The following is a 23,593-nucleotide window of genomic DNA, read 5'->3' on the forward strand; positions in this document are numbered from 1 at the left end:
AGAGATACAAGCAAACCCTCTCCCCCCAAGCAGTTAACCTATCTGGTTTCTTCCATTCACCACTTTCTGGGTCTCTCCACATCACCTGGCGATTATCTAAAGATAGTGGAGCTATCTTTATACCTATACTTTATATTAATAACCCCCTTCCCGTGGGTTATAAAACCTGTCTGCCGGAGCCAGTGCATCTTTGTCAAAAATCAAGAAGTTAATAGTATAAAGAGCTAGATTTCGAAGTTCTCTAGGGTTACTTGTGGCTCCCCCTTTCTTTTGTTTTTGGAGGAGCATCTTAATGTCTCTGTTTCTTCTCTCTACTATTGCCTGTCCTTGAGGATTAAAAGATATGCCAGTGGTATGTAAAATCTTATACCGTGCACAAAAGTGTGCAAAATGTTTAGAAGTATATGCAGGTCCATTGTCTGTTTTTATGGCTTGTGGCACACTCATAATTGCCAAATGCTTGTATAAGGAATTCGGTGACCACTCGGGCTGTCTCTTTTGCTGCTGGTATTTATAATGGGTCAATCCATTTGCCAAATTTCACTGGGTCTCAAATCATGAGGGTTCTTCCCTGGAGGGAATGTAGGAGCATGGAAAGGAAGGCAAGCTGTACAGCAGTGGTCTTCAAAGTGTAGTCCAAAGAATTGTTAGGGTCTCTGAAATCCTTTCAGAGGATCTACAAATTCAAAATTATTTTTTTATTTCTAATATAGTAAATAGCTATAACTATAACCCATGTGAACAAAAACCCTTTGAACAGATCCTCAATAGTTTTTTAACAACATGAAGATACTGAGAACAAAGGTTTGAGAACCACTGCCATACAGGCTTTTACTATGCCCCTAGCTTCCTCTCGTTATTCCAAATTGTAAATGTAAAATTCGAGCAGCTTGATGATATTTAAAATGAGATTTTTGGGTTTCTTGAAATAAAGGAGTATTGGCCAACATGGCTAGAAGGCTATCTGCCTTTGAACTGCCATCAAAAATAGGACCTGGGAGTCCACTATGAGAGTGGACATGTAAGCTACAAATCTTACCTGGATGCTTTCTCACTTGCTCTTGAAGTTCCTTGAAGAGCTGATATATATTAGAGGCTACAAATTTTATTTGGGCTGTGGCAATTCTTTGTACCACACCTACTGAATAAGTAAGAGCTAGAATGATTGCATAAAATTTATTCTGCTGAGTAGACTGAAAAGGAGTTCTGATTACTCTCTTTATAGTTAAGTCAGGAGAGTATACAGCACAAATATTATGTTTTGATGCATCTGTTGGTCCTTTAAGAGGAACCTTAGAAACCTTTTCTTCAAGAATCCGTCTGGACCCACACTTAACACCATATACCAAGATAAGATCAAAATGGGTCCATGACCTAGGCATAAAGAACGTGATTATAAATAAATTAGAGGAACATAGAATAGTTTATCTCTCAGACTTGTGGAGGAGAAAGAAATTTGTGACCAAAGATGAACTAGAGACCATTACTGATCACAAAATAGAAAATTTTGATTACATCAAATTAAAAAGCCTTTGTACAAATAAAACTAATGCAAACAAGATTAGAAGGGAAGCAACAAACTGGGAAAACATCTTCACAGTTAAAGGTTCTGATAAAGGCCTCATTTCTAAAATATATAGAGAACTGACTCAAATTTATAAGAAATCAAGCCATTCTCCAATTGATAAATGGTCAAAGGATATGAACAGACAATTTTCAGAGGATGAAATTGAAACTATTACCACTCATATGAAAGAGTGTTCCAAATCATTATTGATCAGAGAAATGCAAATTAAGACAACTCTGAGATACCACTACACACCTGTCAGATTGGCTAAGATGACAGGAAAAAATAATGATGAATGTTGCAGGGGATGCGGGAAAACTGGGACACTAATGCATTGTTGGTGGAGTTGTGAACGAATCCAACCATTCTGGAGAGCAATCTGGAATTATGCCCAAAAAATTATCAAATTGTGCATACCCTTTGATCCAGCAGTGTTACTACAGGGCTTATATCCCAAAGAAATACTAAAGAAGGGAAAGGGACCTGTATGTGCCAAAATGTTTGTAGCAGCCCTATTTGTAGTGGCTAGAAACTGGAAAATGAATGGATGCCCATCAATTGGAGAATGGCTGGGTAAATTGTGGTATATGAATGTTATGGAATATTATTGTTCTGTAAGAAATGACCAGCAGGATGAATACAGAGAGGACTGGCGAGACTTACATGAACTGATGCTGAGTGAAATGAGCAGAACCAGGAGATCATTATACACTTCGACAACGATATTGTATGAGGACATATTTTGATGGAAGTGGATTTCTTTGACAAAGAGACCTAACTAAGTTTCAATTGATAAATGACGGACATAAGCAGCTACACCCAAAGAACGAACACTGGGAAATGAATGTGAACTATCTGCATTTTAGTTTTTCTTCCCGGGTTATTTATACCTTCTGAATCCAATTCTCCCTATGCAACAAGAGAACTGTTTGGTTCTGCAAACATATATTGTATCTAGGATATACTGCAACATATCCAACATATAAAGGACTGCTTGCCATCTAGGGGAGGGGGTGGAGGGAGGGAGGGGGAAAAAAATCGGAAAAGAAAGGAGTGCAAGGAATAATGTTGTCAATATAAAGTAATCATTAAATAAAAAATAAAAATTAAAAAAAAAAAGAATCCGTCACCAATTATATAATAGTCAGGTTATCTTTAATGAATACCCATATGTAAAACTTGGAGCCATGGCTAATACAATTTGCCACTCCGGGATTTCACAGCATACATTAATTTGTGCATTAGTATAAAAGGTGTATATATTGTCAGTTCTTGTCCCAAATAATTGTATTGCTTGCTTAATGGCTTTTAATAAAATCCTAGCCACAAGCACTGGGTAAGGAGTAAGGCTTTGTTCTGGTTATGCTGGGAGGTTCACCCATTCTATCACACTTGATGAAGGACTGCTGTGGGTGCTTCTTGTGTAGCAAAAACTGATATTTCCAAGGGTTTTTGAGTGACTCTTCCAACCACATTGGATAAAGCCAGTTCAGGTTCTCTCAAAGCCTCTTGAGCTTTTTTTGTAAGCTGGCATGGTGAGTTTAAAGTACTGCCTCCCCCTAAAATATCATATAATGGTTGTAATTGATAGGTAGTAAGTCTAACACTGGACACATCTATTGGATATCTCCTGTCAATTTCTGAAAGTCATTTAAGGTGTTTAGCTTCTCTGTTCTTAAGGAAAGATTTTGTACTGTAAGTGCCTTAGGGTATACTTCATATCGTAAATATTGAAAAGGAGCGTGCTTTTGAATTTTTTCTGGAGCTAAATGCAATTTTTAGTTCCTTAGTATTTCTATGGTCTTTTGTAGACATTCTTCTAACATTTGTTCCTCAAGTGCACGTCCCAATATATCATTCATGTAATGTAATAACATAACTTTTGAAAATGCTTTTCTTACTGGAGCAAGAACAGCAGCAACACACATTTGACACATAGTTCATTTCCTGTGGCAAAACTATCCATTCATATCTTTTATAAGGCTCAGCTAAATTAACACTGGGCATTGAAAAGGCAAATCTTTTCATATCCTCCTTATCCAGAGGGATAGAATAGAAACAATCCTTAATGTCTCTGACCCAAAGAAGCCATTCTCTAGGCAATTGAGTAGGAGATGGAAGCCCAGGCTGAAGAGTTCCCATAGTTTTCCTCTGTTCATTTACTTTTCTCAAATCAGTCAACATCCTCCATTTTCCAGATTTCTTTTTTACAATAAATACTGGGGAATTCCAAGGACTTAGAGAAGGTTGTTAAGTGTCCTTCGTTAATTTGCTCCTGCACTATAACTACTAAGGCCTGGATTTTTATCACTATCTAAGGGCCACTGTTCTGCCCACACTGTGTATCAGTTTTCCACTGAATAGGAACAGGTGAGAGTGTTGACAGGCCTTCAACAGCAACCCTGCCTAAAAATCTGAGGTACTCAATTGTAATCCTAACTGCTGCAACATGTCTCTTTCCCACAGATTGATGGGGATTTTTTATCTATAAAAGGAGTAAAAACTCCTGTTTCACCTTCAAATGTCCATCTCAAAGGGGCAGCACTAACTTCAGCTGCTATTGATCCCTCTACGCCAGACATGTAGGTGTCTGCTTTAATCTTTGGCCAGTGACTGGGCCAGCTGACACCTCTAATGAATGTATGATCTGCACCCATGTCTACTAATCCTTCTAATGGCATGCCATTTATATAAATCATGAGCATAGGTCGCTCAGCTATCACAGCTGCTGTCTAGAATATTCCTGGATTGTGTTGCTTGGAGTCAGAATCTGGGTGATTATCACCAGATTGCTTATTAAGAGTCTGCATCAGTAAACCTGATGCTACTACTTCTCCTGGGTGATAAGTCACACATTGTTTACCTGTATTAGTGACTGGGATATTATCTACACATTCCACAGTTTCCCACATCAGTGTGTGATTGGACACTGTTTTGTAAGCACTTTCAGGAGGTGAAATGGTCAAGCCTACTGTGCCTGGAGGCAAGGGAACCATAGGCTGGAGAGGAACAGATTTCACCTCTCCAGGGGTTATCTCAGTTGTCCCTGCTGCATACAACTCTATTCTCCCCAATTGTAATTCCTTTCTCCCATCAGGTTGCTTCCTGGCTGGTTGATTGTGTAATCCCTTTTTCCTATCAGATGGCTTCCTGGCTGATTGGTCATGTCTGGGTACTGAACTTCTAAAGACTCTCTGGGTGTAGCATTGGCTGCCATCATATCCAAGTGTTTTTTGCCTTGGGCCCTGGGGCAGAGCTGGGGCTCTTGTTTCCCTGAGTCAATCTACATTCTGATGCCCAATGGAAGCCTCTATTGCATTTTGGACACAGGGTTTTGGGTCTTGTTCTCTCACCCTGTTTTCTCTCTCTATCTTTATGCCAACACTGAGCTTTCAGGTGCCCTTCTTTACCACATTGAAAGCATTGACAAGTCTCTCTGGAAGTCCCTTGCCAAAATGGACTCTCTCTTCCCATGTTCGGATCTTGGGAAGTCTGAATCATAGCCTGGCTATATATAAAAGGTATTTGTGCCCACTATGGTACAGCATCTTATGATCTCCTCCAAAGGAGCATCCTTGTGTATAATTCTTCTATAAATCTCATTAGCATTTTCTCTAGCAAGTTGTCTTATAATTTCTGTTGCTACATTTTTACCAATAATTCATATGACAGCTGTCTGCAGATGTCCCACGAAATCAGCAAAGGGACCTTGAGCTATTTTTGTGAAGGCTTTCCCTCTATCTTGCCTTTCTGGGAGGGTGCCCCATGGTTTGATAGCAGCAATAGCAATTTTCTCATATGCTATCAAAGGGTAATTAATCTGTGCTGAAATGATTTCATTCTGATCTTCATCTGCTACTTGGTCAAAGATAATTTGTATATTAACTCCGGTTTGCCTATTTTGTTGGACTTGTATACTACATAATTCGCTATACTCCGAAAGGCACAACAAGTCTTGTCCAGGTTCTAAGCGTGTCCTTGCTATAGATTTCCAATCACTAGGGGTTAAAATTTCATAAGCCAAATTTTCTAATAGCAAGATGATGTAGACCCATAAAGAGTGCAAGTCTTCCAGATCTTTGATAATTTCTAGATTAAAAGGAGTGTATTTTCTTTTTTCTTGGCCTGAAGAGTTAAGCTGTTCAATCACAGGATAAGTTTCTATTCTCAAATCAGCTATATTTTCCCTTCCTCTTTGGCTTTAAGTGGTGCCTTTTGCAATGGAGTCATAGTCGGGGGGAGGAGAGGGGTTTACTGGGAGTGGGGAAGATGCTGGTGGTATCACTGCCCTTCTCATGCCTCCTCCTCCTCCCTCCACCCAGGAAGGTGAAATTGATGGGGAGGGTCAAGCGCCAGCTCAGGGGTAGGCAAAGGTGAAGCTGAGCTGTGAGAGTGAGAATCACCACACCTTTTAAATTCCCTCAATTCCCCATGCCTTTTGGTTATTTTATCAGTACCATCCCCCTTGTCTTCCTCTTTTTCCTCATGCTTCCTCTCTGGCTGTCCTCCTTAAAACTTTTCTTTTCTTTTCTTTTCTTTTTTAGAACTTGTGGGATTCTTTAAGGCCAACTGTATTGTGTTGTACATATAGAATGTTTCCATAAAAAATGAATCAGGACCATTATCATTGTAATATTCACTTAGTTGCTCTTCTACTATTTTCCATATATCTGCCTCTATATCCTCTTCCTTGGAGAACCAAGGGGATGTGCATTCTAATGTTTCTAAGAGTCCACCAATCTGCTCCCAAATTAGAAGCAAACTTTGCCTCTTTATTAGTCTAAGTACGGTTTCTGTAGACTTCCCTCAGGGTGGGTGTGGGGAGATTCTTTTCTTCATATCTGCCCCATTTCAGCCCTTAACAAAGTTTCCTGCTTGTCTATTTTAGTACTTACCCTATTTCCTGGTCACAGGGACTTCTTCACCGAAATTATAATCCAGCTTCATGCACGTCCTTAGTCCACATTGGGGCGTCAATGTATAATGTCTGGGCTAGCTCTCTGGAGGGCTTAAGAATCAGAGTCAGCATCAATCAAAGTCCTTGGTCTTTTAGGGGGAGAAGTGAAGGAGGCAGGCAAGTTGCCACTCAGCTTACCAAAGATGAATCCTGGACTTTGGAGTTGGGAGCCTTAAGTCTCTCTCCTCCTCCTGGGGCAGAGTGACTCTGACCTCTTTCCCTCAGCCCTCCAATCCTTATCTACAATTACCTCACCACCACACATTCAGCAAGCACCAGTGGTGAGGAGAGCCATCACATCATCATCATCTCATCTTAATATATATATATATATATATAGAGAGAGAGAGAGAGAGAGAGAGAGAGAGAGAGAACCATTATCTCACATAGGTAATTAGCCTTAAATGCTCTGCTGCCTGATTCAAGTACACCTCTTCAGAGTTTCAGACCTCTACACCTAATAGGCATCATAATGGTAGTGAAGAGAAAACCAAGCAGAGCAGCTAGTATCAAATAAAGAGAGGGCAGGAATTTGGAGCCCTCTAAAGAAGTAGGCTCTTGGAAAAGATTTTTTCTCTTCCAATAAGAAAGTGCTGAAATGAGCATACAAAGATAAAATAGGTAACTCTGATTATCTTAATGGAATTGAAAAACTTCAGCACAGACAAAATTAATGCAGGTAGCATAAAAAGAGAAGTGGTTGAATGAGAGAAAAAATGGGTCAATTTCTATGATAAAGGCTTCGTACCAAAGATATGACATATATACTCATATATCTTTTGTCACTCATATATATGATTATCGATATTCACTCACATATATGTTTATAGATATATCTAAATATAAATATATGACTAATGACTATGCCCACTAAATAATTTGAGAGTGCAGCTGCAGGGAGGCCAGGCTGCCCGCCATCCACACAAGGGCCTCCTGGGCCAATTGGTGAACATATGCCAGGGAACTTTTAAGGGCTACATCAGGCACATGAAGGACATGAGTGAAGACTTGGCCCATGTAGAACTGCACTCCAGCTGTTAGACCATTTCTGTGCACCTGCAGAGACTCGCCCCTGTGGGCGCCACGCACCTGGCACTCCAGCCTGCCAACTCAGCCACTGCCCCCAGCTCTAGCTCCCAGACACCCACCTATGGCTCTGACCCCTTCACCCGCATTTATTCGGGCAGCGATTCTCCAGTCCACATGGGTGGAGCTTGAGACCCCAGCAGTGGCAACACCCCCTCCTGCCCATAGAGGAGGAGATGGTCCTGGTGCTGCTGGTGATGGTGGAGGACGAGGAGGAGGATATGAAGGAGGAGGAGGAGGTGGTAGTGGTGGAGGAGGAAGAGAAGGAGATGGAGAAGGTGGAGGATGTGGAGGAGAAAGAGGAGAAGGAGTAAGAGGAGATGGTGGAGAAGGTGGTGGTGGAGAAGAAAGATTACAAGAATAAGAATTGCAAGAAGAAGGAAGTAGGCAAAGAGGAGGGGAAGAAGGTAATGGAGAAAGAGGAGGAGGAGGAGGAGGTGGTGGTGGTGGTGGTGAAAGAGGAGTAAGAGGAGGAGGTGGAGGAGGAAGAAAAGAGTTGCAGGAGGAAGAGGAGGAGGAGAAGGATTACAAGAATAAGAATTGCAAGAAGGAAGTGGAGAAAGAGGAGGGGAAGGAGGAGGAGGAGGAGGAGGAGGAGGAGGAGGTGGTGGTGGTAGTGGAGGAAGAGTAGCAGGTGAAGGAGATGGTGAAGAAGAAGAATTACAAAAATAAGAAGAATTGCAAGAAGAAGGAAGTGGGAAAGAGGAAGGGGAGGAGGTGGTAGTGGGGGAGTAAGTGGTAGAGGTGGAGGAGGAAGAGAGGAGATGAAGGAGGTGGTGGAACAGGTGGTGGAGAAGAAGAATTGCAAGAAGGAAGTGGAGAAAGAGGAGGGGAAGGAGGAGGAGGAGGAGAAAGATAAGAATTTCAAGAAGAAAAGGAAGAATTGCAAGAAGAAGGAGGAAGAGAAGGGGGGGAGTAAAAAGAGAAGAAAAAGAATAAGAAGAAAGAGAAGGAAAAGTGGAGGAGAGGAAGAGAAAGTGGGAGGAGGAGGAGGTGAAAGAGGAGAGGAAGAAAAGTAAAAGGAGGAGGAAGAGAAGGAAGAAGGGAGAGGAGAAGAGGAAGAACGAGGAGGAGAAGGAGAAAGAGAAGAAAGAAAAGGAGAAGGAAGGAGTAGCATATGGAAAAGAAAGAAGGAGGAGGAAGACAAGGAGGAGAAGAAGGATAATTACAAGAATAAGAATTGCAAGAAGATGAACAAAAACTAGGAAAAGGAGAAGGAGAAGGAGAAGAAAAAAGGAGGAGAAAAAGGAGAAAGAGGAGAAGGAAAAAAGGAGAAGGATAATCACAAGAATAAGAACTGCAAGAAATGAACAAAAAATAGAAAAAGGAGAAGGAGAAGAAGAAGAAAAAAGGAGGAGAAAAAGAAGGAGAAAGAGGAGAAGGAAAAAAAAGGAGAATGAAGAAGGAGGAGGAGGAGAATAAGGAGAATTGCAAGTATAAGGAGGAAGAGAAAGAGGAGGGGGAGGAGGAGGAGGAGGAAAAGAAGGAGAATGAGAAGAAGAATTTCAAGTAGAAGAAGAAAAAAAGAAGCAGGAATAAGAGGAGGGAGAGGAGGAGAGAAACAGAAAGACAAAGAAGAAGAAGAAGGAGGAGGAGAAGGAGAAAAAATTACAAGAATATAAAAAATTGCAAGAAGAACAACAAAATGGAGGAGGAGAAAAAGGAGCAAAAAAGAGGAAGGAGGAGGAGAAGAGAAGAAGGAGGAGGAGAAGTAGAAGAATTGCAAGAAGAATTTCAAGAAAAAGTAGGAAGAGGAGAAGACAAGGAGAAAGAGAAGGAGAATAAAAAGGAGAAGGAAGGAGGAGGAGAAGACAAGGAGAAAGAAGGACAAGGAGAAGGAGAAGGAAGGAGGAGAAGAAGGAAAAGGAGAAGAAGGAAAAAAGGGAGAAGAATTTCAAGAAGAAGGAGGTGGTGCTGGTAGTGCTGATGGTAGTGGAGGAGGAGGAGGAGGAGGAGGAGGAAATGAAGGAAGAAGAGGAGGTGGTGATAGTGGAAGAAGTGGTAGTGGTGAAGGAGGAAGAGGAAGAGGAAGAGGAGGAGGAAGAGGAGATTGAGTGGAGAAGTGTGGTGTTCTTTTTCTTCTTTAAAATATATAATATAAAATGATGGTTCTCTCTGGGAGAAAGAGCAGGTTTCTGGAAGAGGTTTTCTGGAGGCAGCCTTTGTATCAGTTCAGATCAATAATTATCCCAAATGCAGCCAGCTAGTAAAAATACAAATATTTATTTCTCCTTCCAAGTCTTGTCTCTTTCCTTGGGCCCAGATAGCTAGATTCTTGTCTCTCTCTCTGCTTGGTTCCAAGAGCTCCCTCCAAATGTCTCCAAATCCAAAGGTTTGTCCTTCAGTCCTCCAGGCAGCCAAGTGGAAAATGGAATGTATCTCTCTCTTGCCTCAGAGAGAAGGCTTCTGGCTCTCAATCTCCAATATAGCCTGGTTAGCTTTTCTTTGAGGCCTCTCTCTCTGCTTGGTTCTAAGAGCTCTTGCAGTTTTGTCCTTTGCTTCTACCTCTGCTTTCTTCAGCCTTCAATCCAGCTCCACTCTTCATGTAATTCCACTGAAATCTGACCAAGAGCCTCTCTCTGTCTCTTATATATGAGAGAGAGGAATTGTGGAATATGAGAGAGAGGGATTATGGGTTTTCTCCCATAGTGCTCTCTGGCACTAAGAGCTGCAAGGGAGGTGTGGATTCACAAAGTTACAAAGTTTACTTTGTGAATCTCCCATACTTATGAACTCCAATGAGTAAAGGTGTAAACACAAGTATTATATTAATTAATTCTACTTAGTACCTTGTTTCAGGTTCTGGCCCAAAACATCTTCTTGTAAGATCAGATCAATAATCTATCAACTCTAATGACTTAGCAGTTTGTAAAGATTCCAACAGAAAAGGTATTGGAGGAGGTGGTGGAGAAGGATTACAAGAATAAGAATTGCAACAAGTGGGGAAAGACAAGGGGAAGGAGGTGGTGGAGGAAGAGGAGGAGGAGGAGGTGCTGCAGGAGGAGGAGGAGGAGGAGAAGAAAGAAGGAGGAGAAGTAGAAGAAGAACTACAAGAAGAAAAATTTCAAGAAGGAGGAGGAGAAGACAAGAGAAAGAGAAGGAGAATAAAAAGAAGAAGGAAGGAGGAGGAGAAGAAGGAAAAAAAAGAAGAATTTCAAAAAGAAGGAGGAGGTGATGCTGGTGGAGCTGGTGGTGGTAGAGGAGGAGGAGAAAGAGGAGGAAGAGAAGGAGATGGAGGTGGAGGTATTGGAGGAGGTGGTGGAGAAGGATTACAAGAATAAGAATTGCAAGAAGTGGGAAAAGACAAGGGGAAGAAGGTGGTGGAGGAAGAGGAGGAGGAGGAGGTGGTTCAGGAAGAGGAGGAGGAGGAGGAAGAAGAAGGAGAAGTAGAAGAAGAATTGCAAGAAGAAGAATTTCAAAAAGAAGGAGGAGGAGAAGACAAGGAGAAAGAGAAGGAGAAAAAAAAGGAGAAGGAAGGAGGAGAGAAGATAAGCAGAAAGAAGGACAAGGAAAAAGAGAAGGGAGGAGGAGAAGAAGAAAGAAGGAGGAGGAGAATGAGAAGAATTGCAAGAAGAATTTCAAGAAGAAGTAGGAGGAGGAGAAGACAAGGAGAAAGGACAAGGAAAAAGAGAAGGAGGAGGAGAAGGAAAAGGAGAAGAAGGAAAAAAGGGAGAAGAATTTCAAGAAGAAGGAGGAGGTAGTGCTGACGGTGCTGGCGGTGCTGGTGGTGGTGGTGGAGGAGGAGGACAAAGACATGAAGGAAGAGGAAGAGGAGGTGGTGGTGGTGGAAGAAGTGGTAGTGGTAAAGAGGAGGAGGAGGAAGAAGAGGAAGAGGAGGAGGAGAAAGAGGAGAAGGAAAAGGAGAAGGAGTAGCACATGGTAAAGAAAGGAGGAGGAGGAAAAGGAGAAGAAGGAGAAGGGAAATTACAAGAATAATAAGAATTGCAAGAAGAACAAAAAGTAGGAGGAAGAGAAGGAGAAGAAGAAGAACAAAAGGAGGAGAAAAAGAAGGAGAAAGAGGAGGAGGAGCAAAAAAAGGAGAAGGAAGAAGGGGGAGGAGAAGAATAAGGAGAAGAATTGCAAGTATAAGGAGGAAGAGAAAGAGGAGGAGGAGGAAAAAAAAGAAGAATGAGAATTTCAAGTGGAAGAAGAAAAAAGAGGAGAAGTTAAAGGAGGTGGAGGAAGAGGAGGAGGTGGTGGTAGTGGAGAGAAGAGGTGGAGGAGGAAGAGGAGAAGGAGGAGGAAGAGGAGGTGGTGGAGAAGGATTACAAGATTAAGAATTGCAAGAAGAAAGAAGTGGAGAAAGAGGAGAAAAAGGAGGGGTGGAGGAAGAGGAGGAGGAAGAGGACAAGGAAGAAGAGGAGGAGGAGGAGGAGGAGGAGGAGGAGGAAGTGGTGGAGAAGAAGGGTTACAAGAATAAGAAGAATTGCAAGAAGAACAAAAAGTAGGAGGAAGAGAAGGAGAAGAAGAAGAACAAAAGGAGGAGAAAAAGAAGGAGAAAGAGGAGGAGGAGCAAAAAAAGGAGAAGGAAGAAGGGGGAGGAGAAGAATAAGGAGAAGAATTGCAAGTATAAGGAGGAAGAGAAAGAGGAGGAGGAGGAAAAAAAGAAGAATGAGAATTTCAAGTGGAAGAAGAAAAAAGAGGAGAAGTTAAAGGAGGTGGAGGAAGAGGAGGAGGTGGTGGTAGTGGAGAGAAGAGGTGGAGGAGGAAGAGGAGAAGGAGGAGGAAGAGGAGGTGGTGGAGAAGGATTACAAGATTAAGAATTGCAAGAAGAAAGAAGTGGAGAAAGAGGAGAAAAAGGAGGGGTGGAGGAAGAGGAGGAGGAAGAGGACAAGGAAGAAGAGGAGGAGGAGGAGGAGGAGGAGGAGGAGGAAGTGGTGGAGAAGAAGGGTTACAAGAATAAGAAGAATTGCAAGAAGAAGGAAGTGGGGAAAGAGGAAGGGGAGGAGGTGGTGGTGGAAGAGGAGGAAGAGGAGGAGGAGGAGGAGAAGGTGGTGATGATAGTGGAGGAGGAGGTGGTGATAGTGGAGGAAGAAGAGGAGGTAGTAGAGGAGGAAGAGGTGGAGGGGGTGGTACAGAAGATTACAAGAATAAGAATTGCAAGAAGGAAGTGGGGAAAGAGGAGGTGAAGGAAGAGGAGGAGGTGGTGATAGAGGAGGAAGAGGAGGAAGGAAGAGGAGGAGGTAGTGGTAGAGGAAGAAGAGGAGGTGGTGGTGGTAAAGGAAGAAGAGGAGGAGGTGGAGAAGGAAGAGGAGGCTGTGGAGGAGGAAGTGGAGAAGAAGGAATAGGAGAAGGAGAAGGAAGAGGAGGTGGTGGAGAAGGTAGTGGAGAAGGATTACAAGATTAAAAATTTCAAGGAGGAGGAAGTGGGGAAAGAGGAGAGGATGGAGGTGTTGGAGGAAGAGGAGGTGGAGGAGGGAGAGGAAGAGGAGGAGGAAGAGGTGGAGAAGGTGGTGCAGAAGAATTACAAGAATAAGAATTGCAAGAAGCTTGGGACCCCAGCAGCGGCAACACCCCCTCCCGCACATAGACCGGGCACTGAGGTGCCTGGCACCACAAGCCCTCCCCTCCCCTGGACTCCCAGAATCCTTTCCCCATTCTGAATGGGAAAAATTACATCTTCACTAACTTTTGTCCTCCTCTGTATTGTTTTTTATATTTAGAAATGGGATTTTAAAGGGGGAGGGAATCTCTAGGCTTCCCCTGACTGTCAATGGGCTCCAGGAAACCAAAAAATTAAGAAGTGGGAAGACTAGAATAAAAACCAGAATCCTAGAAGGGGTGAGGTCCACCAAGTATGGGATTTGGGTGTCATCCTCCATCTGGTGGGTCTTCTCTGCTAAATAAATGACCTTGTATTCATCTGTAGCTGTTCTTTCTATATTAAAGCACTCTTCCAATAGAATGGAAGCTCACTGAGAAGAGGGATGTTTCCTTCAAGTACTTGACAACGGTTGTGTGTATGTGTGTCCCCCTTCCTCCAGAGCCTTCTCTGCTCTAAGCTAAAATGCCAGTAAGGAAGATGTTAAGAACCTTGTTCAGGGTCACACAGCGAGTGTGAAAGGTTATATCTGAACCAGCTTTTCTGCTCTTTGTCCACTCAGTCTGCTTGACAGTCTATAAAACCTCCCTCTGGCTCATGCTCTCTGTCTCTCCCTTATCTCTCTGTCTCTTGCAGGCCAGGTAGGGTTGAACCCCAACAAAAATCCAATTTTTGTGTGTATGTGTGGAATGGAGAGATAAAGTGAAGAACTTACAGGAGTGTTTAAATTCTTTTTCTGTATTTTTTATTATTTCTACGTCTCTGTGACCTGCATAAGTATGGTGTGTGCAAGCCAATATTTACTTAAAACTTTAGCTATATTTACTTAACCAGAAATGATGCCATTTCTCCTTGTTCAATGTTATCAATATTTAGTTTATTAAATGCCGTCAGCTCAATAATCTGAAGTTTGAAGGTCCGACTGATGATTCCTCTCAGAATCAGAGAAACAAAGCATTCCGTTCTAATCTGCCTTTGGCCCCCATGTTTAACATTCAATTAGGGGAGAGGGCACCTATTTCTCAATGCTCCCCAACCTATGTAACCAAACCTGTAAAAACTGTACATCTTTCCTAAATCTTTAGCCCTTCTACGGAGCTTTCTCTCTTTCCCTCCTCGCAGTGGAATTGCTCATTCTCATGAGAATTTATTAATAACTTTTCTGCTTTTTACTGAGTGATCTCTGAGTAGTCATTTGGGGTAAGGGTCTTCTACATCCCTCACATCTCGGATCAAAGATTGATCCCTAAGTGTAATGAACTGGTCCTTAGTAGATGGAGTAGATGTGGGGAGTTGCAGTCTTGGTAATAATTTCTGGAAGGATACAGATAGTGAGAAGATCAAATTGATATTTGATTAAATTGATTTAAAAAATTAAAATGGAGCATATTCTGTATCCCTGGCCACGCTGTGTTTACTTTTCAAGCCAGGTTTCCTTTTGTCTCAGAGTTAAGTTCCGAAGTTCAGCTTTCCTCTCTAAGTCAGAAATTCAGTTTTCCTGCTAATCACTGTCCTATTCTTCTGTCAATGAAATCTGTTGTCCATGAAGGATGCAGGTGGACGCTGGGAACCTGCTCTGTTATCTCTGCTTCCGGGAAGGCTGATCTGTTATCACTGGGACCCAGCGGTGGACCCCACCAACAAACTTTCCATAGTGACGAGATGGAAGGAGGGAGTGCTGCTAGTCCCACCTTTCAAATGTCTAGCTAATCATATTGTTTGGGGGCAGTGGAGTGGCCCAGTGGGTAGAGCCCCAGCCCTGAAGTCAGGAGGACCTGAGTTCAAATCTGTCCTCAGACACTTAACACTTCCTAGCTGTGTGACCCTGGGCAAGTCACTTAATCCCAATTGCCTCAGCAAAAAAAAAAAAAAAAAAGACAGACATGTGATATTACAGGCCTGTAACCAATCATATTGTTTCCCCATCTACGGTGCTGCCTTTTAACTTGTAGATGCTGCTTCTTTTTGTCTGTAGAAATGATGTATAAAAATGATCTCATTCGAGGTCTTTGTGCTCTCTGAAGAGCTGAAGATCCCTTTTCTTGATCACTGGGGGCTTTACAAATGAATTGCCCTTGCTCAGAACTTTGTGCCTCAGTTTGCCTCGATTTTAACTGGGACAGCATTTAGTCAGAAGATGGGTGGAGAGGACTGGAGAATATCATTCAAGAGACAGTATTTGGTATCCTCTCCCCCTTCCCCCCCCCCCCAAGCTGTAGCGAGAGATAGTGGGCCTTGTGGAAGGAGCCACTGACTTGGAGCTGAGAACGCTGAAAGCCACAAATGTCAGTGAAAACTGAGCCGCCCAATCAGCTTGGAAAACAAGCGTCCGGAACGTCTCTTGGCCTTTTTTTCTGAGCGTCAGTTTCTCGTTTCGGGATAGCATTCTGAGGCTCACAAACGCTTTGCTCACACGAGGCAGAGAGTGTTCGTTCCCTGGCCTGCTGAGGCTCGGGGTGACTTACCTGAGGTCACACAGGTAAGCCACAGAGGCAGAACTCACACTCAGGACTCTGACACCCGAGTCAGCACAAGCTGCCTCTTGAGCCCTACCTGTGGAACTCCATACCTGTTTCCTTCCCTCCCAATTCTTTCCTTCCTTCCTCCTGTGCCCCCAAGCTCAGCTTGGGTTATAAGGTCTTAGTGAGGGGTCATGAATTGCACACACACACAGGTACACTCACTCACTCACACACACACTCACACATTTACACTCACACTCACACACACACTCACACTTATACACACTCACACATTTACACACACTCACTCACTCACACACACACACACACATTTACACTCACACTCACACACACACATTTACACTCACACTTATACACACTCACACATTTACACACACTCACTCACTCACACATTTACACACACTCACTCACACACACTCACACATTTACACTCACACTCACACACACACATTTACACTCACACTTATACACACTCACACATTTACACACACTCACTCACTCACACACACACACTCACACATTTACACTCACACATTTACACTCACACTCACACACATTTACACTCACACTTATACACACTCACACATTTACACACACTCTCACTCTCACTCACCCACACACTCACAAACACTCACACATTTACACACACACTCACACATACACACTCATACACACACAGCTTTACCCGACACTCTGCTCACTCCCTTTTGCCCCTGCCCAGTCCCGACACAGGCTCTCTGCATTCCCCTCAATCTACACTTTAATGTACCAAACCCCAGAAAATCTGTTTTGAGGGCAGATGGCCTCTTCCCATGGACCACCAGCAGTTTGCTTGGTTGACCTTCTTTCCCAGTTAATCCCAGGGTTCCCTTTGGACTGTCCAGTCCACTGATCTCTCGAAGCAAAAGTGTGTCCCAAGGGTCCCAGCCGGTCTGGGGGGCTGGCGCCAGGCTGATGTGTCGAGATGAAGTCCCAGCTTTGCAGTGTCCTCTCTCTCTCCTAAACCTCCCTCCCTGAGTCCCCACATCCCTGGCTCGCCTCCTACTTCGTACATTAGGGCTTCTCCGCAGACCCTGGTTGAGGACATTTTTGCCAGGAAATTGAAGGAGGGGACTCGCAACGGTGATCAAAAGGCTGAAAATCCTTCCCTTTGGTAAAGGGCGTGAGCCGCTGCCTAAGACAAACAGAAACAGAACAAAGGGGTGGGGTGGGGGGGAGAACACGTCAGCAGACCGGAACCACTGGTGGCCTATAAATGATCGTTATCCTATAACGGTACCAGTGCTTTAGAGCGGGACAGGACCTTAGAGAAGTCCCTTTTCACAGATGCTGAAACTGAGACCAGAAAGTGACCAGAGAGATTCTATAGTCAAACACAGTAGTAAGAGATGGGGCAGAATTTGAACCCAAGACCTCGGACTCCAACACCAGGACTCATCCCACTAGACTTGGGTGCTTTCTGGCTCTATCCACCATAGCGCTTTACAGAAGAATATCAGCGATAATTATCCCCTTTGGACAGAGGAGGACAACAGGCAGAGAGCTCTGGCTAGAAGCTAGGCTCAAAAAAAGTGAGAAAAGCCCGTTTCCGCCAGGAAAATTCAACAAATATTAAGTGTACACTAAGCAGCTAAGAGCAGCACAGACCTGAAGGCACGAAGGCTCATTTCCCTGAATTCAAATCCAGGTTCAGACACTTACCAGCTCTGTGACCCTGGACAAGTCACTTAATCCTGTTTGCCTCAGTTTCCTCATCTGTGAAATGAGCTGGAGAATGAAATGGCCGCCCAAATACACCGTTGTCTTTGCCAAGAAAACCCCCAATAGGGACACACAGCTGAGAAATGACTCAACAGCACTAATGACAAACCAGAGAGACAAAGATCCCTATTCTGGGACTTGTACTATCTACATCACATATAGACTTGGTTTTAACATGTAATATTATCTCTGATGTTTTATTTATTCTATGGATGAAGTGTCAGGCCTGGAATCGGGTCTGAATTCAAATCCAGCCTCCAACACTTTCTCAGCTCATGGGCACGTCACTTAACTCTGTTTGCCTCAGTTTCTCCTCTGTAAAATGGGGACATAGAAGGAAATGGCAGACCACTTCAGAATCTTCACCAAGAAAGTCCCACAAAGTGCATGAGGTCACACAGAGCCGGACGGGAACGAACGGCAAAAACTACCTTTTAACTTGGTTCGGTGGAATTACGGCAGCAGGAAGGTAGCAGCTGCTACAGTGATTCTAATGAGGGCACCGGCCTCTCTCCTAGTCTCTGGTTTTATGTAGGCCGCAGATAAAAGGAGGAAGAACTCATGCCTTGTAGCTGTATGTCGGGGCTGACTGTGTCGCCAAGGAAGAGAGCAAGAGAGGAAGATGAAACTTCCCTGTGGCGCAGCAGCGAGATCTCTTATCTGCTTTCTACCTCCGTCTGTGATCCTTTCTACTCTGTGTGTTCCCGGGGAAGCCCTCCCCACTGGGCTGTGCTGTCATCTGAAATGTTCTGCCAGAGGGCCCTCAGAACTGGGCCCGCAACAGCTTCCCAGCCTTCCTTACTTCCCTTTTGGAGCCGGCAGTCAGAGCTCGGGGGGCCCTGACACGGGAGGGATGGAGGATGGAGGATGGAGGATGCCCTTTTAATCAAGGAGCACCGCAGGCTAACGTGAGAAGGAGATTAAACACAGAGGCTCCAAAGTCACCCAATTAGCTGGCGCAAAACTCAGGGGCTGCATCAAGCAGCTCCACGAACTCATAGGTTTTCCCTTAGACCTACTGACTTTTCCTTTATATACAGATTTAACAGCCACAATATTCTGCTTTCCCAGTCTGGAGGGAAAAGGAATGAGACCCTTTCCAGAGCCCACAAAACTGCCCAGAGCTGCAACCATCTAGAAGTGTGCCATGATGGACAGAGTAATGGTGCCAGGATGGACAGAGTAATGGTGCCAGGATGGACAGAGTAACAGTGTCAGGATGGACAGAGTAACAGTGCCAGGATGGACAGAGTAATGGTGCCAGGATGGACAGAGTAACGGTGCCAGGATGGACAGAGTAACGGTGCCAGGATGGACAGAGTAACAGTGCCAGGATGGACAGAGTAATGGTGCCAGGATGGACAGAGTAACGGTGTCTCAATGGACAGAGTAACAGTGCCAGGATGGACAGAGTAACAGCCTTGAAGTCCTAATCTCAACTCTTCCAGGAACTTGCTGTCACTTGGGTTGAATTGTTCAATCTCTCAGATATAAGATAAGGTCCTGACATGGTGATCTTTGACTCACGGCTCTGACAGTCTATGTCCCTTACTGGTCTAAGATTCCGTAACTTAAATCATCCCATCCGAAAGCCGATCTCAAGCATCTAGCCTCCCACCCCGCACGTTCATCCCGAGTGCACCCGCCCCATCACCGAGCCCAAATTCCCAGGGGCCCCGGGATTCACTTACTGTAGGATTAATTCCTTTGTACGGTGTTCAAACGGGTAGCGGTTCGCTTTGGACAGGTAGAGCGAGCGGTACCTTTGCCGTTTATCTTTTCCCTCGTGTTTTGTGTGGTTGTAGCGTCCGACGCCCACTGGGTTCTGAAAGGAGCAAGACAAGCACAGGATCTACAAAGCTGTCGGATGCTTACGTTGCCAGCGTGGCCGTCCCCGGAATGTCAGATTCCGAGATTACGGTCCAGAACTTCTCTTCTGGCTGCTGTTTGGCCTCTGAGGCAACACTGGGAACCATGAATGTTCCGGTGGGTGGAGTTGCCCAGAGGCAGGTGTAATGGACTTCCTACCGATGAGTCCTCCCATGGCAGCACTTTTATTTGGGGGCAATTCTAATATGCCAAGTTCTTTCCTTCCATCAAGCTCAGGTATAATTCTCTAAAATCCTACTTTCTCCAGGAAGCCTCTCTAATCCTAGGACCTTCACTCTGTTAACTATGTTTTGATTTATCCTATCTATATCTCTGTATATCCTATCTATATATCTATAGCTATACAATCTATAGATTGTAAATTCCTTAGGAGGAGAGGCTGTTTTTTGCCTCTTTTTGCATCCCTAAGACAGTGCTCGGAATACAGTAGGTACTTAATAAATGTTTACCAATAGATTTACTCTCTGCAATTCTCATACATTGTGTCTAGTTCTACTCTCCAGGTCAAGCAGGATAAAGCTCTTTCATAGAACAGGCAACTCATCCATCAGTAAACATTTAGGGGACCACAAATCCTGACTCACTGCTTTATTTTTCCAAAGGACCCAACACACCAATCTCCCACCTCCTTATTTCCTGACCCTTTTGAATCTGTGAATTGTGGGACTTCTGGCAAAGGTTTCAGAAGGACTCCCCAGTTCAATTACTTTTCTCTCTGTTATTAAGAGGGTGAGGTGGTTGATGTTTGATTTCTCTCGTGGAAAATAAGAGTGAGAGGGTTGGTTTTTAAAATTCTCCTTTAAAAGGTTATAGGATGGCTTGCCCATTGGGGCAAATTTAAAATTTGGGATGGTTTCAAATATTCCTGGAAAGGAGTGGGATGGCTCATTCTGAGTCCCAGCCACAGCAACTTTGTTTTCTCCTTGTCCATCCCACCCTCCTCAAAGTGATCCCCACTTACTGTGTTTCCAACAAAATGCTGGTAGTATTTCAGGTCCACCCTTTTAGAAGATGATCCAAATGGATGCTGGTTGGTCAACTCATATCTTGGTATAGGTTTAGGGTCGTAGGTACCGGGGCCCAGGTTAGCCTAGGAAGGAGAAATGGTTGACGAAGGCAAGGAGAAAATCCCAGGAAGATGCTTCCCTTCCCTCCTTCCTCCTTCCCCGACAGGTTTCCCACCATTAGGAGGCAACAGAAAAGTTCAGCACAGGGACTTAGGGGAGTGGGAGAAGATGAAGTAGCTAGACCCATGGGAGTAACCTGATGATGGGGAGAAGAACAAATCCCCTCATGGCACATTCAATGGCACATGACCATTTTATGGGTGGAAAAATTGATGCTTTAAGAGTTATCTCTATTCTATCGATGAGAAACTGAGGGCTCCGCTTTCTAGGACCGTGGGTGATACAGGTCCATCCTCAAACATGACCAAGCTCTTTCTGATGGCGTTTCCCCCCTCGCAGTGCACAGGCTAACAGGGGCTCAGAACCATGACAACTGGTTAGTTGCCAAGGCTTGGCCATCATAGCCAAAAGAAGGCCATTGCCTCCATCCTCAAAGTTCTACTGCGTGTACTTCAAAGGAGACTGGCGTGAATGATGTAATGTAGCAATGATTTGTGGGGGCTTCTGTTCTAACAATAAGTCAGTAATCCTAAATCTCCTGGCTTTGGAGTCTGCCTCAGGAAACTCCCATGTCCAATCTGTTTGATTCTGATTAGACCTTTCCTCAATTTACTGCTGGCTGATAATCTGGTGAGTGAGAACCAAATTCAGGAGACCTCTCCTGTGGGCCATAGAATTAGCACGTCAGCGATGGAAGCTGGATAAATGTGTCTTTGCTTCTGTTTCTTTGCTGAATTCTCTTGGCCTTTACAATTACAATACACTTTGACCCTTGACAAGGAAATGGGTTCAAACCTGCTCATTCTTTTTAAGACACCTCGCCACACCGGTCTGTGACCCCAAACTTTTGGGGTCCCCTTCCCAACCGCAACATAAGGAAGGAGCTTGTGATTGCACTGATACTAGGGAAGGCCCAGATTTGGCACTCTTCCCACCAACGTGGGCTGGCACATTCTCTGTAACCTAGACCGTCAGACAGCTAGCTGTCTGGAACATCCCGGGTCCCAGCCAGAATCTGCCTGAAATTCAAAGATGCTTTTTATCCATTACATCCAAACGTGGAACCCGGGCCCTCAACATTCCTTGGTGCGGCTTGACCCTGATAAACATATAATTGGGAAATATTCTTAAATATAATAATTACCATAATAATTATTATATTTGCATATAATTATAAAATATAACAATAATTTAAAATAAAATAAAATAATTTAAAAATAAAGAGACACTGCCAGTGTTACATTTTAAAACTAAATCAGTGGGTGGTCTCCAGGGATCCCTCAGTACAGATCAGTGACCCCGATTTTGATCTGAGTTAGACAGCACTGCATTAACTGGCAACTTCCTCCAGATTTAAAGTCAGAAGTGATCCAAGAGGCGATCTAGGCCAACCTCCTGATTTTAAGAAGGAGGAAACTTCTGCCTCCCACAGCCTGGTCATAAGCACCTTGAGGGCATCCTGAACGGCTACTCCCTCACTCTAAACAGAATCCACTCCGAGGAGCTGCTGCTCTCTCCTCCTCCCTCACCTCCCTCTTCCCAGCGTTACCCCATCTCATTCCCACAAAACCCGCTCCACCTCCACCCTCAGTTACAAAATGCCCAGGCGTGGCTACTCCCAAACTAACTATGATGTAAGTGTCGGGGGATTGATGCTCTCTTATATGTTGGGGAGCCGGAGGAAGGCAGGAAGAGCCGGGCAAAGCTTTGCTAGACCCTGTGAGGAAGAAGCATCCATTTGTATTCCATGGAATTAAGGTGCAGACCATGAGTCAATCAACAAACATTTGGTAAATACTGTGCGCCAGATAATAAAAGCAAGAGCAAGTATGTATTTAGCTTTTAAAGTTCAGGCTGCCGAACCCCAAAGCCATTTTTTATCATCAGGCCATGTTGTCCCTCACTCTCCCTCACTAGCAAATTAAAGAATAAAAATGTACAGACCAGCATAGATGAGACTGCTAGACAGCTAGATGGAACAGTCAGGAAAAACTGAATTTCAATCCAATCTCACGCACTCACTAGCTGTGTGATCCTGGTCAAGCTAATCTAAGCCTCAGTTTCCTCAACTATAAAATGGGGATAATAATCTCTCAGGATTGATGTGAGGCTCAAATATTCTTATTCTCTCTCCTGAGTCACTGGAGGGACCCTGAATCATGGACTTAAGTGACAAGGGAGAATCTGGGAAGGAAGGAGAAAAGGGCAGCAGAGAGCACTGACCTGTTTGATGGGCCACTGGCTGGGAGTAGAACCGTATATCCTCTCAGAGGGGACAGGTGGATTTCGGATTAACTTTCCAAAGACTCCGTGTTTCTTCCTGGCATCCGAATTTAGCTCATCCACAAAGCTCTTGAAGGAGTGCATCTCCAATGTTGGTTTTTTCTAGGGTCCAAGAACAATGCCGAGAAATTATAATAAAGAACGGCTACCTTTCCCTACAGTGGAAAAGATGCAAAAATCTGATAGACTTCAAAGCTCATGGTGTTTGGGATCCTGGGCTTCCCTTCTCTTTCTACATTTTCTTTCTTGAAGGCCCCATCAGCTTCTACAGGCTTAACTATTATCTCTAGGACTATGACCGCAGACCAAAGTGCTCTTCCCAAATGGCTCCAAGGTCTGACCATGCTCAATTAACACCAGTGATTTCCTGTCACCTCCAAAACCAAATATAAAATCTCATTTGTCATCTACAATCCTTGGTCATTTGGACTTCTATATTTTCCGTCTTCTTATCCCTTAACTGTCCTCTACAAAATCTGTGATGGAGCAATGAGCCTCGTCATGCATTATACTTGATCTCCCATTTCCTAGCACTTTCTTTTTTGTTTCTCTTTTTGTTACATTTTGAGTTGAGTTCTTTCCCTCATCCCTCCCAACTGTACATTAGAGAACGCTAACATTTGACATATATATATATATATATATATATATACATACATATATATGTCAAATGTTAGCATATATATGTAAAACCATATACTACATACTTCTATATGTCACTTCTTTCTCTGGAGGTGGATAGCATCTTCCTTCATAGGTCTTTGTAGTTGATTCAAGTGATCATATTACTCAGAATAGCTTAGTCATGGTTATTCTTCAAAAAATATTGCCATTTGTATATGTAGTATATATATATATACAAAATATTTGTATATATTTTCAATATAGTATATTGAA

At 43.7% G+C, this 23,593-nt stretch overlaps 1 protein-coding gene across 2 annotated transcripts in view; it reads right to left on the reverse strand.

Moving 5' to 3' along the window:
* Window positions 1–16,377: 16,377 nt before the first annotated feature.
* LEXM (lymphocyte expansion molecule) overlaps window positions 16,378–23,593 on the reverse strand; it is a 40,764-nt gene continuing 33,548 nt past the window's right edge. For both annotated transcript variants that reach the window (XM_051995219.1, XM_051995217.1), the window contains 4 exons: window positions 22,637–22,798; window positions 20,248–20,376; window positions 19,088–19,221; window positions 16,378–16,809 (listed from right to left, as the gene is read on the reverse strand). In XM_051995219.1, coding sequence (XP_051851179.1) covers window positions 16,689–16,809; window positions 19,088–19,221; window positions 20,248–20,376; window positions 22,637–22,798 — 546 coding nt within the window. In that variant the 3' untranslated portion in view covers window positions 16,378–16,688. The remainder of the gene's footprint in view (window positions 16,810–19,087; window positions 19,222–20,247; window positions 20,377–22,636; window positions 22,799–23,593) is intronic.

The sequence above is a fragment of the Antechinus flavipes genome, chromosome 4 (genome assembly GCF_016432865.1).
Source record: "Antechinus flavipes isolate AdamAnt ecotype Samford, QLD, Australia chromosome 4, AdamAnt_v2, whole genome shotgun sequence".
Lineage (NCBI taxonomy): Eukaryota > Metazoa > Chordata > Mammalia > Dasyuromorphia > Dasyuridae > Antechinus > Antechinus flavipes.